General features: G+C 33.9%; 2 protein-coding genes and 1 non-coding gene across 5 annotated transcripts; 1 reads left to right on the forward strand and 2 right to left on the reverse strand.

Moving 5' to 3' along the window:
- Positions 1-1,972: 1,972 nt before the first annotated feature.
- On the reverse strand, positions 1,973-7,421 carry LOC137814262 (P-loop containing nucleoside triphosphate hydrolases superfamily protein). Of its 3 annotated transcripts, none has more exons than XR_011081627.1 (12): positions 7,265-7,421; positions 7,022-7,119; positions 6,771-6,814; positions 5,475-5,552; positions 4,745-4,937; positions 4,279-4,309; positions 4,140-4,198; positions 3,840-3,913; positions 3,121-3,207; positions 2,437-2,698; positions 2,308-2,336; positions 1,973-2,201 (listed from the first exon to the last, which is right to left on the reverse strand). XR_011081627.1 is itself a non-coding variant. In XM_068616888.2 (12 exons), the coding sequence occupies exons 1-12, from the start codon at positions 7,326-7,328 to the stop codon at positions 2,115-2,117; spliced, it is 906 nt and encodes a 301-aa protein (XP_068472989.1). In that variant the 5' UTR covers positions 7,329-7,375; the 3' UTR covers positions 1,973-2,114. The 3 variants fall into 3 exon arrangements, 1 of the variants encoding a protein (XP_068472989.1); XR_011081626.2 differs by having other exon boundaries at positions 3,061-3,207; positions 7,265-7,371; XM_068616888.2 differs by having other exon boundaries at positions 2,437-2,498; positions 7,265-7,375.
- A 17-nt stretch (positions 7,422-7,438) lies between these two features.
- On the forward strand, positions 7,439-7,510 carry TRNAD-GUC (transfer RNA aspartic acid (anticodon GUC)). Its single transcript has one exon. It is a non-coding gene; the product is annotated as a tRNA-Asp (tRNA).
- Positions 7,511-8,122: 612 nt separating this feature from the next.
- LOC137814263 (F-box/LRR-repeat protein 17) lies at positions 8,123-13,139 on the reverse strand. Its single transcript, XM_068616889.2, has 11 exons — positions 12,471-13,139; positions 12,098-12,199; positions 11,457-11,601; positions 11,151-11,335; positions 10,154-10,258; positions 9,656-9,753; positions 9,356-9,573; positions 9,203-9,269; positions 9,005-9,090; positions 8,712-8,810; positions 8,123-8,397 (listed from the first exon to the last, which is right to left on the reverse strand). Exons 1-11 carry the CDS (start codon positions 13,094-13,096, stop codon positions 8,332-8,334), a joined length of 1,797 nt encoding a protein of 598 aa, XP_068472990.1. The 5' UTR covers positions 13,097-13,139; the 3' UTR covers positions 8,123-8,331.
- Positions 13,140-13,784: the final 645 nt, after the last annotated feature.

Here is a 13,784-nt window from a genome sequence, read left to right on the forward strand (position 1 = left end):
CCCTCTTTTTTTGTGGTGATTGATGAAACTAACATGCAAATGCAATAAACCGATGATGACAACTAACTACTATCACATATGGTTGGGAAACTAACATTTTCCCGTGGTCTCCACCGGAACACTTGAGAGGTAGTGTTGCGGATCCAAGTCAAGTTCATTACGGAACTTCAATCACTGCGATTAGATTTGTCGCTAAATTGGTGAAATACGCATAAAGAAAGTCTATATATAGATAAAGTTATGAACAACAAATAAAACTAACATCAGAAACGAAGGACGCAACTTTTATTTCCTATCCTCAAGTTTGCAGATAAAAATATTCTCTTTTAAAATTGATTATCAACTTTATTTACTATTTTGCATAAAATTATTTAGTTAGTGTTGCATTTCATTTATTTAATTTGAAAATATAGAGATTATTAATCTAAATTAAAAAAAAACCTCACAATTGCTAAATGTTTCAAGGTTAAGTAAATTATATATTTTTTAAAATTAAAATAGTTAAATATTTATATGATTTAGAAATAAATTTTCATCTTATGTAATGTATATATCTAGAATATTTAGCAAACTTCACAAGTATTAAAAAAATCATTAAATAAAAATTAATTTTAAAAATAAAAAATAATTAATTACTATATTAACTAAAATAAATAATATTTTATAAATTAAAAAATTATTGATATTTAAAGTAATTTTTATTAAACTATTTTTTAAATTAATATCTAATTAACTATCAATATTTTACCTATCAATTATTTTAACTATAAAAAAAACATACAATGCCTTTAAACTTTGCACATGCCACTTTGATACTATATTGCATCAGTTGAATTTCTACAAAACATATACATTGTTCCTTTTTTTTCTACTACTTTCTCTCCTTTTATCAATACTAAAAGTGAAAAATTCAATTGGAGGAAGTAGTTGATTTTCTTTAAATAATTTCTCGAAATCTTCTCTCATTTGTTAGTCATGGTGCAAGGTACAACGTTGTCCTATGAGATAATAATGTTTTCAATCTCATTCATTTGCGTGGGATGTTCTTGAAGTACATGTTCAATCACCATTGTGGTTGCTAGAAAATAAAATAAGTGATAATTTATTTCAGAAAATAATTATTGAGTAAATAAATTATTGAGTAGAAAAGAAGAAAAAGTTAAGGCGTTGATTGGAGTGATGCTAAACGAAAAGGAAATTGAAAGGGAAAAAAGAAGAGTTGCAATCAGCAGTAACGCGTCAACAGTGGTGGCAGGAGTGACAACGAGTGTGTGACGGCGGCAGCACTACACAACAACGCAAGTTGGACGAATAGGTTCAAGTTGAGTAGGGTGCCTAGGTTAAAGTTTTGTTCTAATTGTTTGGTTTGGGTCGGGTTATATGGAACAACCCCTTTCTTCAAAAAAATAAAAGCACAATATTGGAACCCCCAGGAAAATAAAAAGCGAAGAAGATTAGGATTGACTAGTATTTTAACTCGTCGTTAAGTCGGGTCTCGCATGAGAGCACCAAGCCAACACGGCAGCCATGAGCCACCGTGCAAAACCTGATTCACCACCGTCATGTTGTGGCGGCCGACGAAAAGTCGACCACCAAAATCTACATCCGCAATGACAGTCATGACTGCTTTTCAATGACGCTGCTTCTGAGAAAAATATTATTGCAAACCACAAGTTATGTGTAACTTGTAATGCATGATTATCCACATCCCGTAGGTAATCATCTCAGCCATTCTTTCACAATTTTTATTTTTATTTTTTCTGTTGAGGTTATATATTTTTAGTCGAAGGGACAGAACACGAGAGCAGTTATTTGAGATCCCCCGACACACCCAAAATCAGAGCCAGCATTGGCTTTCATGTCATGTCTAACAGGTACTTGGACCCACTGCCAAAATATGTCAGGTAGGCTATGGATAATTTTTAGGAACGGTTAAGATAATTTTAGTAAGGCTGAGGAAAAAAATTAAAAATGCACTAAAATCTGTTGTGTAATAATAATTAAAAAAAATCAGTTTGTTTGACTCTGAAAAATCAATTCTTTTATTAAAGAAAGCCCTTCGAAGGTTTTTCATAATACTCTCCTTGGGCTTGACTTGGCGCAAAACAGATTCCTCAGAAATCAACTGACTTGATAACTATATCAGCATTTTTCTTGGACTTCATTATAAGTTCTGCGTTGAGCCTGTCGTTGTTCTCTATCTGCATCATGAGATTTAGTGATGCATGCAAGTGTGTCACTCAGTGCCAACAAAATAAATCAAATATAAACAGAAAAATTAACATCACAAGTTGATGAGTAGTTTACCCGTTGTTTAGCAATATCTGGAGGTTTGCCTATAGATGGAGAAGGAGACATTAATCACAAGTACATTCAAATGCCCTCCTTACGGAGGAAACTGATATAGTATATTGGGGAAAAGTACAAGGTAAATACCAGTTGAAATATGCCTCTTTAAAACTCGCTGCATAGCTTTGTCAATGTCAATATCAATAAACCTAGAAAAGAATAAGAACAAACAAATTATAAAAAAAAGGATATCCTTGACAATTCTCTTAAGTTCAAAAGCAGAAATCGCTATCAGATTAGGTTGCAGCTTTCTTGATTCATGTAAAGCCATTTTCTACAGATCTTGAAATTGCCCAACTGTCATTCTAGAACATAAACCACCAGTCCCAGTCTTATAGATTATGTAGATCTGAAACAAAATGCAGAAAAATGAACAGCATAAAACAGTGACCGGGACTAGAATTCGCTACTTAAAGATTTTAGTGAACTCTTTCAACAAATGGTGCAGCTAGAAAGGCAAATAGTCATGCCAAAACAATTATACTAAACTATGTATCCCAATTAATTTCTATCCCAAGGCATTTGTATCTTCATGGGCTTCGGAAACCAAAGATCTAGCTAGTAACAATAATGACATGCATGAAACAAGCACAATTAATGATCGGCTGAATATTGTGGTTCAGTAACATACAATTGTCTTTCACAAGAACAATTTTCACAAAAGAATTTTCAAGCAGTAATTTTCAACACCTGAACATACAAGTTTCAAACCTATAAAGATCAACGGGAAGTATACGAAGACATATGTGCCTTGGTAAAATCAATACTTGCCATTTCTCGTCAAACAAAGATGATATCTCCTTCCATACCCCATCTTCCAAGAGCAAATAGTTACCTTCTACAATAACAACCTTGTGCCTAAACAAAGGAAGAATATAAAGAAATATGTTCATGCAGTATATCAACATATCCGAAATAACAGACAATGTAAAGTAGTAACAACTTTTAAATCAATAACCTTGATTTGTGAAAAGACGTCTAATTGGGGATTTGGGGATAAGCAAAGAAATAAGAGTACAAGTCTTACAGAAAAACTTCCCAATACAAGATATTGTTGCCTTTAGCATTAATATTACAAGTTATCAATAACATAATGATCAACAAAACTATTGAAACTAAAGACTGCCCGAGGCTTAATCTGTCAGAATTGTTATACATGTAGTACACTATCATAAAGTTAAATTATATTTGGTACATTTTCTCAACAGAAAGTTCTTGAATATGTAGACTTTCACTTGATCTTCTGCTTAAAAAATAGTTACTATATCTTGGACTTCGTAAAAAATTCAAACATAGACACAATTATGTCATCCGGTGGAGAATCTGATTATTCCCTGTCAAACTTTATCCTCTAACCTCATTAATGACGACAATTTCTCTCTAAATGTTAGCTTTAAAATATTTATCTTTCATCATTTGCTTTTGTTCAATATAAAATTATAATGTGTCAAATTATTAAAATAACCACATTTCAATATTAAAATACTCACTGAAGGTTCACAAAGATATCATCTTCCACTGGGTCCCCAACACCATGGTCAAATGATGGTACAGAAACTGATCCCTAAAGATTTTGTTTCACCAAAATGCAAAAGAAAAAAGGAGATTAGAACTCCATCATGTCAAGGAATTGATGCTAACTGTTCTTTCTGTGTATCCCAATTTTCCCACAGAATTAGCCCATAGAGATAATCCACATAATTTGAGCTAGAAAAAGGTTATGGTCATGAACCAATTCTAAAGTTTCCAAACCTGCTGATAATAATGCCACTAATAATGATAAATCTTACATCAATTTTTAGATTCTTGAGACATGTGAGAAGTCGCAATGGATTGAATGTCCAGGGAGCTGATATACCAATTGAAAGATCAGTGATTTTCTGATGAATACAATTTCTGGAACTAACGACTAATAAAAAAGTACCATACCTCCCCTTCTGGCATGTGCTTCCTCAGGATTCTATTATCAAAAAATCAGTCAGAATGTCAGAATTATAATTCCTCATGCTATCGACAATAAATAAGGACCTCATTTCACATGTATTTATACAGTTTACTACATGTAGTTAACTCTAGAACTTTTATTTTTATTTTTTTGTAAGGTGACTAGTTCATGGTCTAATCTTCCAATAATGTGTAAGTAGCATCACAACCCCAAAGGAAAGAGATCAATAAGAAAAATACATGACATGTGCACATCCCACAACCTTTTGAATACTTTGTCAAATGGAAAATGACAAAAGATCACCCACTTATTGCCCTTTCAAGTACAACTGGTTTGACTGTACGCTCTAACTAGTCAACTCTAGATCATCACTAAAACAATGAAATGAACCTGGTATAACATTTCACATGGATAACAACAAAAAATGTTGAGCAGCAGAAGGACACTAACCTCCATTGCATCTAGTTCAGAACGATAAAGATGAAAACCATCCATAGGAACCACAATCGCAACATCTGGAGGTTGCACCTTAGAGTCAAAGGAAGAAGCTTTCTCTAGCCAAAGTTTGTTTATGCGTCTGGCTACTTCATGTGCTACAGTGCTTTTTCCAGCACCCGGAGGACCGGCCAGGCCAACTAAAAGCCTATGCAAGTATCACAGAAAGCATGACTATCATGATTAAAAAAGGAGGGCACAAAAGGATGGCATAATTATTTGATGCTTGATTATATCTTCTACTTCACAAACTTCACCATTCCCACCCCCACGACCCATAAAAAAATATAGTAGAGGAGGGCGCTGTAACCAGTTCATTAGATTTAATATAATAAATAAATTGCCAAATATAGGATAGCACAAGACACACATTTAATTGAAGATAACATCTAGTGCAGAATGGCAATCAGATAAGTAATATAGCAGTTTGCACAACCTAACCAAGGCTTTCACAATGACAGAATTTGGTGATTCATGAGTTAAAGGTTAAGGTATAAATGGCAGTATGGCTACGACAGTCACATAATACTTCAAAATCATGCAGTGAATAGTAAGATACGACAGAAAATTGGTGGAGTGTACACATTTAATGATGCAACATGATGAAGGATATACATCATTCTGTACAATCGCAGCATCACTCAGAATAACTTCTGTTTATGTAATTCCACAAACAATAACTTACTTGTGATTAGGATTTGGTGACAGTAGCACCAAAGGCAGAAGTCTTGCAACCAATGCATCATATAACTCATCAACACGACTGCACAGTACAAGAACCAGAAGTAACAAAATTAACTCAATTCAGACAATCTATCCATAGCTTTTTCTACCACAAAAAAACTACGTAGCCAAATTTTAATGCTATGTTCATCTTTGTGTACTGCCTTTTACGGGTTCACCCAAGCAGTTTTCCCTGAGAAATCAACTGCTCTGTATATTGTAATTAAGCTCAACATGCTTGATGAATATGCAAGAGAACTTGATAGAGAGCTTAATGAATAAACAACTTTTGTTATTGATCAGCAAAAAACTGCTATAAAAAAATGGAAAGTTCATTTACATACAAAGATAAAATACAGAATGAGAAAGAATAACTAACTGATTATGTTTTACTATCAATGATTGAGAACTAACAATAGAAAAACTACCTCATTCTGTTTTACTATGGATGATTGAAAACTAACTTTAGATAAGATCCCCCCACAAGCTGGGAATTGATGTTTGACATTCCCAGATTGGAGTGAAATGTGCAAAATCAGCAGGTAATAAAGCCTTTATGTGGACACCAGTTAACTGAAGATATGAAGAAACTGATAACAGTTTGAGTAAACCCGAGTTGACCTTTTTTTGAACAATATGACAATAAGTTTCAATGTGCTTTGTTCTTTCATGAAAAATGAGATTGGCAGTGATATAGAGAGGAGAATACATCAGCCACTAAAAATTCACATGTTGTGGTAGCAAGGACACAATATTTGGCCTCATAGGAACTACCAGAAACTGTTTCTTGTTTCTTGGACCACCATGAAACGAGGGATGATCCTAGATACACCGCAAAACCAATCACTGATCCGCAAGTGTCATGGCACCCAGACCAGTCTAAAAGACTTGAACTGAGTATGATTGTCGTTAGAGAAATATATATACCTAAACCAGGAGCATTCTTGAGATACGATAATATGAAAAGCTGCTTGTTGATGAGCAGAAATGGGGGAGTCAATGAATGACTTAGATATGTTGCACTATATAGGAAATACGAGGTCAAGTAGTGATAAGGTAAAACATTCTATCAATCATACAACAATATGGAGATGGATCAGCGAGAGCACTGCCGGAAGCTTGATGTAGCAATAGTCAATTTGGGAGCTCAAAGGTTTAGCACCAAGAAGCCAGTATCAATGAGAATTTCTAGTGCACACTTGCATTGATAAATATGAAGATTAAAAAACATCAAAGTATATCACGAAAGACGTTATACCTTCCCTCGACAACGTGAATGTGTTCTTTTTCAGCGGATAAAACCTGGCAGAGCAAACAACGGTACCAAACATATTAACAAGGAATGCAGCGCCAACACTCTAATGAAAACTTGCGTGCTTTTGAAATCTCCGACAAACAAACATCTTATTTTTAAATGACATGAAAACTCGGTTTAATAAATCAATTCTCATTTGCAAATCATTCTGGTGGTGTATTTGAAGTTTTCGATTGCAAAACTGAATTCTGAACCTTATAGAGAGAGCTCTTCCTCGTTGGAAGTGACAGCTGCACAAACTGGCTAGAGCGTGCGATGGACAGTGAACACGGATTCCGATCGCGATTCTCCACTACTCTCAGTAGCAAAGGTTCAGCGTGATGCGAAATAAGAAGGAAGATTGAAGTAGTGCGCGGTTAGAGTAAAACGAGGAGGGAATGTGATGGGAAATTTCCGTTACGAAATCAGAATCGTATAAGGATTACATAGAAGCATACCTGCCGAAGCACGAGCCTGGGTCCAATACCCTCTTGCCGTCGTTGAAGAGAAAGTTGCTTCCATTTACGGATTTCAAACGCCTTCAACCGTATAGCAATCACACTACATCACAGTTTTCATATGAGTACTTGATTATAAGTTAACTAAGTTTTGTTTGAAAATCTTAACATCAAGTCGTTGTAGTATAGTGGTAAGTATTTCCGCCTGTCACGCGGACGACCCGGGTTCGATCCCCGGCAACGGCGTTTATTTTTAAATGAGTTAGACTTTTTTAAATATGGTGTTTTGTCAAACTAATACATAATTTGACATCAAATAACATACATTTTACAATCCATTATAATAATATTTTTAATTAATTAAAACAATAATTTATTAGTGTATTTATTTGTGGTGTTAAAGTATCACCATCTTAAATATTAATCAAAATATTATTTTTGCTTTTATCATATCAAATCCTTTTAAACTTTTTTACTTATCTTTAAAAAACTATTTCATTTTAATCTCAACAAAATTTTAAAAACGAGTTTAATATACTTTGGAAGACAAGGAACTCAACAAGTAATACAATTTTATATAAACTAAAATTGTAACATCACCAAATAAAATAATTATGAAATTTTAAAATTAACAAAAAATAACCTTATATAATAAAGATAGAAATCAAATCATATACATTTTTAGTGATAGATACATATATATATATATATATATATATATATATATATATATGACCAGTTATACCACAGCTATATTGGCAGCAGCTCCAGATGAATAGAGGGTAATTTTATTTGAAAAAATTAACGGAAATTAATGACAGACCTCTGAGGTGACTAATCATAAGCGATAACAACAACTAGTGAAAATTCACAGCTCTCGCCTTCTATAATAACATAGGTACAATTCAACAGTCAAACTTGAACTGTTTCGTGCCTACTAGAGTTTAAATAACATACAAATACATGCACAAGTAAATTATGTATACGCTAAAATCAGTCTAAAAGGGTGTCATTAATCCAATAAGCAATCCTCGACTCTCCATTTTATTTATCTACATCCTGTCTTCTCAATCCAGGAGCACGTTACAAAGTCGTCCCTTTTTTCTACTTCGCTTCGTTTCTTCATCGGGCGACTGCACATTTTTAAAAAATTATGTTAGAAAAATGAACTATAAGCTGAGGTATTCAAGTCCAAAATAAAATCATCCTATGCAACAGTACAACGCATAGCACAAGTTAAAAAATCCAAGCAAGTTTGAATCCCATTTCCATTATGTGGGATGAAGAAAAAAAACGAATGACTTTGCGTAACGTGACAAAAGGTCACTGGCCACTGGCCACTGTGCGTGAAGGGGATAGCTTCCTAGTTAGCATTCATCTATTTAGCAGAATAACAAATGACACCAAATTATTCTAAAACATGATCTGCTATTTCTTTCAGCTTTACCTCAGTATTGTCTAAATGAGGGACCCGAACCCTTTTGGAGCCATTAGGTAAACGCTTACAAGTTGAAGGGTTTTCCAAATCAGTAAAAGCATTGCAAACCTGCATACAAATCACAACCACGAATACAAAGGTACATTTGAGTTAGAAAATGAAGAATTTCAGAAACCCGGGTAAGCATGTTTTATTCATTTAGGGAATTTATTTCTTCACATTTACTGACAACTGAAGCTTCCATCTTAAAAGGCCAATGGAACTATAAAATTATGTAGAAAATATCCTAGCTGTTTCGATACCTGACTTTGGATAGCCCCTGTTAACATGTCGTGACAACCAGATGCATGCACATTTTCTAAACTAGGGCACTGAAGCAACAGTCTCTCTGTACAAAAGAAAATGGTAAAAAAGGATGAAACAACTTTTTAAGGAAATCCCTAATGTTGCATCAATTTTTCAGCTGATAATGGCAATAGAACGGGGTGTGAAAATATTACCTGGATGCAAATTTCTACAAGAATTTAGATTCAAATCCTTGAGTTGAGTGCAGTTTAAATATAAGGCCTGTATATTAATTCAAAATAAGAAATTCCAATATTAGAAGCGTGAGAAACATGCTCAATAAACTTGCTCAGTTAAATAAAACTTACATCCAAGCCCGAACATCCCCATAAACTAAGTTTCTTTAAACAGCTGTGTTTGATGATTAGCTTTTGGTTTGTAAGGTGTAGATTAGTAATAGATGTCTTCTGTGGTTTGTGGTTATTTTCATCAGCAATTGGATTGTGAGAATCGGGTTCACATATTGTCATGCCACAGTCCATAATTTCAATATGTGGCAATTGAGCCGTAGCAAATTGAATGCCACCTGGAACGTAAGATAAAACAGTTAAGGTAGAAATAAACCAAATGAAAGTTGGTAAATCAATTGAGTATAAAACAGTGATTACTTGAAGTCACATTAGGGCAAACAGCTAGAAGGAGTCTTGTCAATGTTTCAGAGAACACATTGCAAATCATGCTAATGCCACTGTCACTGACGCTGGATCTGTTATACAAGTTAAACCGTTAAAACAAACTTCTTGAACAGGCAACACAGTCACATGCTCAACATCCAATAACATTGGTCACTTCTATGTCAATTGACTAATTTCAAAAACATTGACCAATCTAAAGACTAGTTTATACTGTAACATCAATCATTCTCCATTACCAATAACCAATCTAACAACTAATTGACCAGTGGTTGTACACATTTAGACTAAAGACAGGAGTTGGCCGAAGAGGATCCATTTTGGTCACTCCTCCCCTATTCAAGCATGCAGTACTATTCACTTCTATATAAAATGTACTGTATCGAGTTGCAACAGACCTTTAAGTTTTTTCCATTTTCTAAGGCGTATGCACTTTCAGGACATTGAAGGAAACTAGAATGGAAGCACACATACCCACTGAGATCAAGCAATTCCAGATTTGGATAGCTTGAGGCAATGGCAGCGACAGATGCATCAGTAACTTCAGATCCAAAAACGAGTGAAAGCATTCGCAGGCCCCTAATTAACAGAACCAAGAAAACTTTGTCAAGGCAAATATTGCGACAGCTACTATTCAAATATAACCTATGACGCATAGATATGATACATTTATCAAATATCATACACGTCTGATATGACAATATGATTATCGTAAAAAGGCATAGCATATTATATACACATATAATGTCTTTAAATATGTATAAAAAATTATGAAACATAATAAATAAATATATAATTTTAATTTTGCAAATTCAAATTAAAAGCATTTCTATACATTAGTCTATAACTTAGAAAAAATAAAAATTACAAATCACTATCATCATAAATTACTTCCTATTCTCTACAAATAGGAATAGTACCACGTTCATTCCTTTCTTGAGATCGAGAGGGGAGTTACTGCTTTTGAATCAATGGAGAGTAATGGTTCAATGTTTTTTATATTATACATGCTTTTATATCTTGCATGTAGCTAGCTACCAGATTTTCATACCTTTTTTAAGGGCTGCGAGATACTTAACAAATATGTATCAGTAAAACATCCAAAAATATTAGTATCGGACACATTGAATTCATATATATATAACAGATTAAAGTGCTAGTCATTCATAGAATATACCAAACAAAAAATAAATGAGGATAGCAATTCCTCCTATAAATAGCGGGTGCTTATTAAAGAAACTTTTGGGGAAACAAAAATATATATTTCATAAAAATTATTAACTACGTATGTTTATAATGCAAAAAAACATGACAACAACTACAGATGAAATAAACCAGTGCTCATTCTCAGCATGTCTAATACAAACTTAAGGTGACATTAACATTGGCGATACTTATGGATTATGGTATAAAGGTTAAATCCACTTAAACAATTGGAAAAGGAGGCCAGCAATCCTAGACTTAAACAAACCTCAACTGAGCAGCAGTAAGAGCGAGCACAGCAGCATGAGAAAGTTGCATTGAATATATACGTATGTTTTGCAACCTAGGGCAACTTCTTCCCAAACCTTCAACCATGGTTGCAAGATCAGTGCTGTCCTTTTCTCGTTGAGAAAACATCAATGAAATCTCTCTCAACTGAGGACAATTAAAAACCTACCATTTCAGAGCATCAGTTAGTAACCAGAATTCACTCTAAGGCTAAGATCAAAGGGATATATCAAATTCAGAAATTGAGCATATCGCACAGAATTAAAAGATAGAAAAGTAATATTACCATCTTAGAAAGAGAGTACAGATCCGACAGCCAAATGGTAGAAAGACTAGAAGAACAAAGAAGGAAGCCTCCAAGGTTAGAACAACCTTCCATCTTAAGGCTTTTGAGACTCTTTTTATCGGCAACAAATCGACCTAACTCACTCCTGCATTGTTAAAGTTGCAGGACAGGCAAAGTTAATCGGTAAAGAGAAGCATCATATAGTTAAGTTTGCATATTTCCATATTACTACAAATTGTTTATAGCCTGTTTCGATACCTTTCAAAACTATCGTTCTAAAATGTATTTAAAGCTCAGTTTTTTATATTATTTCTTTCAATGTCGCTCCTCTCGATCAACCAAATCTAAAACAAAAGAACCTTAAGGATTTACAAACACAAACTTAATTAATCAATCCACTACTAATACCAAATCTACAATTGTTAACTTTAATAAAACTCAAAATCTGATTCCAAAACCCTATTTAGAATTCAAGTTATATATAATTTTGTCTCATTGAACCAAGCCAGAATCACGTGTTCACCACTTGTAAAATTTCACCTTACACAAGCTGAAAAATCTACTGTTCAACAACTAAAAAAAAACACTTTTCATGGAAAACAAAGAACATATAAATAAAAGGGTTAGAAAGTTAAAAATACCCGGTGATTCGATTGACTGCAGAATCAGAAACCGAAATCTCCAAGAATGCCAAATTAGGGCACGAAAATGCAATGCAAGCCAGCATCGTCGAATCCACATCACTGCAACATCAAAAAACACAGTTTACAATATCAAGTTAATACAAATTATTTTACATTTTGTTAATTATAAGCACGATACTCTTTGATAGTTGTCCAAATTATAGTATGGTGTCCTTTGGAACAGACATTTTCTTCCGATTAATAAAATCACAACTTATGGATTCCAAAAGATCTTGCAACTCAGTGCAGACATAAATGAATCGATATTTCAAATTACACTGATCGATTTTCATTACTTCAGATAAGTTAAAGAAATAAATAGAACTCAGACCTTTCCATTACAAGAGAGAGATTTACAATCCCCGGACACTTCTGCAACATCGACGCCACGAAACCCACCTGAACACTCGCCGGAACCCTAAGATTTAACTCCTCCGCTGCCTTCCACAAACTCCTCGTCATATCCCTCCAGCCTCTGGACACCTTAGCCGCCGTTAGGAGCCCCGACGGCGGAAGCCTCCTAAGTATGTCCCAAAGAACATTCCCCGGCAACCCAGACGAATCAAGATCATCCTCTTGGGACCACACAGAGGTGCACTCCGATGGATCGAGTCCGCAGGCTTCTTCGTGATCAAAGGAGAGAGCGCGACGGGGCTGGAGAGCAGAGCGGCGGGCGGCGGAGACAGATATAGAGGAAGGAGCGGATGCCACCACGGAGAGAGAGGAGTGGGAAGGGGTGGCGGAGGAGGAAGTGGCGGGGTTCCCGACGGTGCAGACATGGCCCTTCTTAGGGAGACCGCAACGACCGCAATTGTAGCTACCGCGTTTCTTGCCGAACTTTGCTTGGGAAGAGGCGGCGTGGGAAGGTGTGGGGTGAAATTGTTGCATGGTGTGAATTCTGTGAAGTAAGGTATCTTGGGAGAGACAGACACAGTGGAGGTCTTGAGATGTTAACATAAAAACAATGGTTTAGAGCGGGAGAGTTCGCGCCATATTTATTTCCCTCCTCTTCTTTGTTTTACTTTTTCTAAGGGGTATTCAGTCTAGTTCCAAAAATAATAAAAAATCTTATCTGTATTTAAATCCGATTATGTTTCTTATTACTGTATTTATAGTTTTAACATTCTCTCCTATAAAAAAATTACATAATTTTATATCTAAATATTATAATACAGATTTTTATTATATTTTGTGCGAACAAAAATATATTATAAAATACAATACAATCACATAATATTAAAATAATATAATATAAGATATGTATATTTACTTTTTTGCAAAAATAATGTTAAAAGAATTATGTGGTAGTTATTTTTTAAAGATAAATTATTTATTTGTTTTTGAAATAAAAAAGTTTTTCAATTACTTATCTTATTAAAAAAAATATAGTTATGAAAGCATAAAATTATTTAATTCAAAGATAATATTAAAAGAAAATATCAAATAATGTACATTTTTATATTATAAATGTAATTTTATATTTATTATAATTTTTTAAATATAGAGTTAAGTTAATTTATATTTATATTTTCATATTTACATTACACTATAACATCTTCTCTCTTTTTTCTTTTTAAGATAATCATTCTCGTAGTCACTTTCAATACTTTCTTATGTATATTTTAAATTGGTATCAATTTCATAA

The sequence above is a fragment of the Phaseolus vulgaris genome, chromosome 1 (assembly GCF_051622355.1).
Source record: "Phaseolus vulgaris cultivar YP4 chromosome 1, ASM5162235v1, whole genome shotgun sequence".
NCBI classification, from domain to species: Eukaryota; Viridiplantae; Streptophyta; class Magnoliopsida; order Fabales; family Fabaceae; genus Phaseolus; species Phaseolus vulgaris.

Excerpts from the sequence above, each read along its gene's own strand:
- LOC137814263 (XM_068616889.2), bottom strand. The coding sequence starts at position 13,096 with ATGTTAACATCTCAAGACCTCCACTGTGTCTGTCTCTCCCAAGATACC. Across the intron at positions 12,200-12,470 it reads CTCTCTCTTGTAATGGAAAG|TGATGTGGATTCGACGATGC; the intron begins GTCTGAGTTCTA and ends TTGATGTTGCAG. Across the intron at positions 9,754-10,153 it reads GAATTGCTTGATCTCAGTGG|ATCCAGCGTCAGTGACAGTG; the intron begins GTATGTGTGCTT and ends CTTGTATAACAG.
- LOC137814262 (XM_068616888.2), bottom strand. The coding sequence starts at position 7,328 with ATGGAAGCAACTTTCTCTTCAACGACGGCAAGAGGGTATTGGACCCAG. Across the intron at positions 7,120-7,264 it reads CCAGGCTCGTGCTTCGGCAG|TGGAGAATCGCGATCGGAAT; the intron begins GTATGCTTCTAT and ends TACTGAGAGTAG. Across the intron at positions 2,499-3,120 it reads TCTTTGTTTGACGAGAAATG|GTTTATTGATATTGACATTG; the intron begins GCAAGTATTGAT and ends ATTCTTTTCTAG.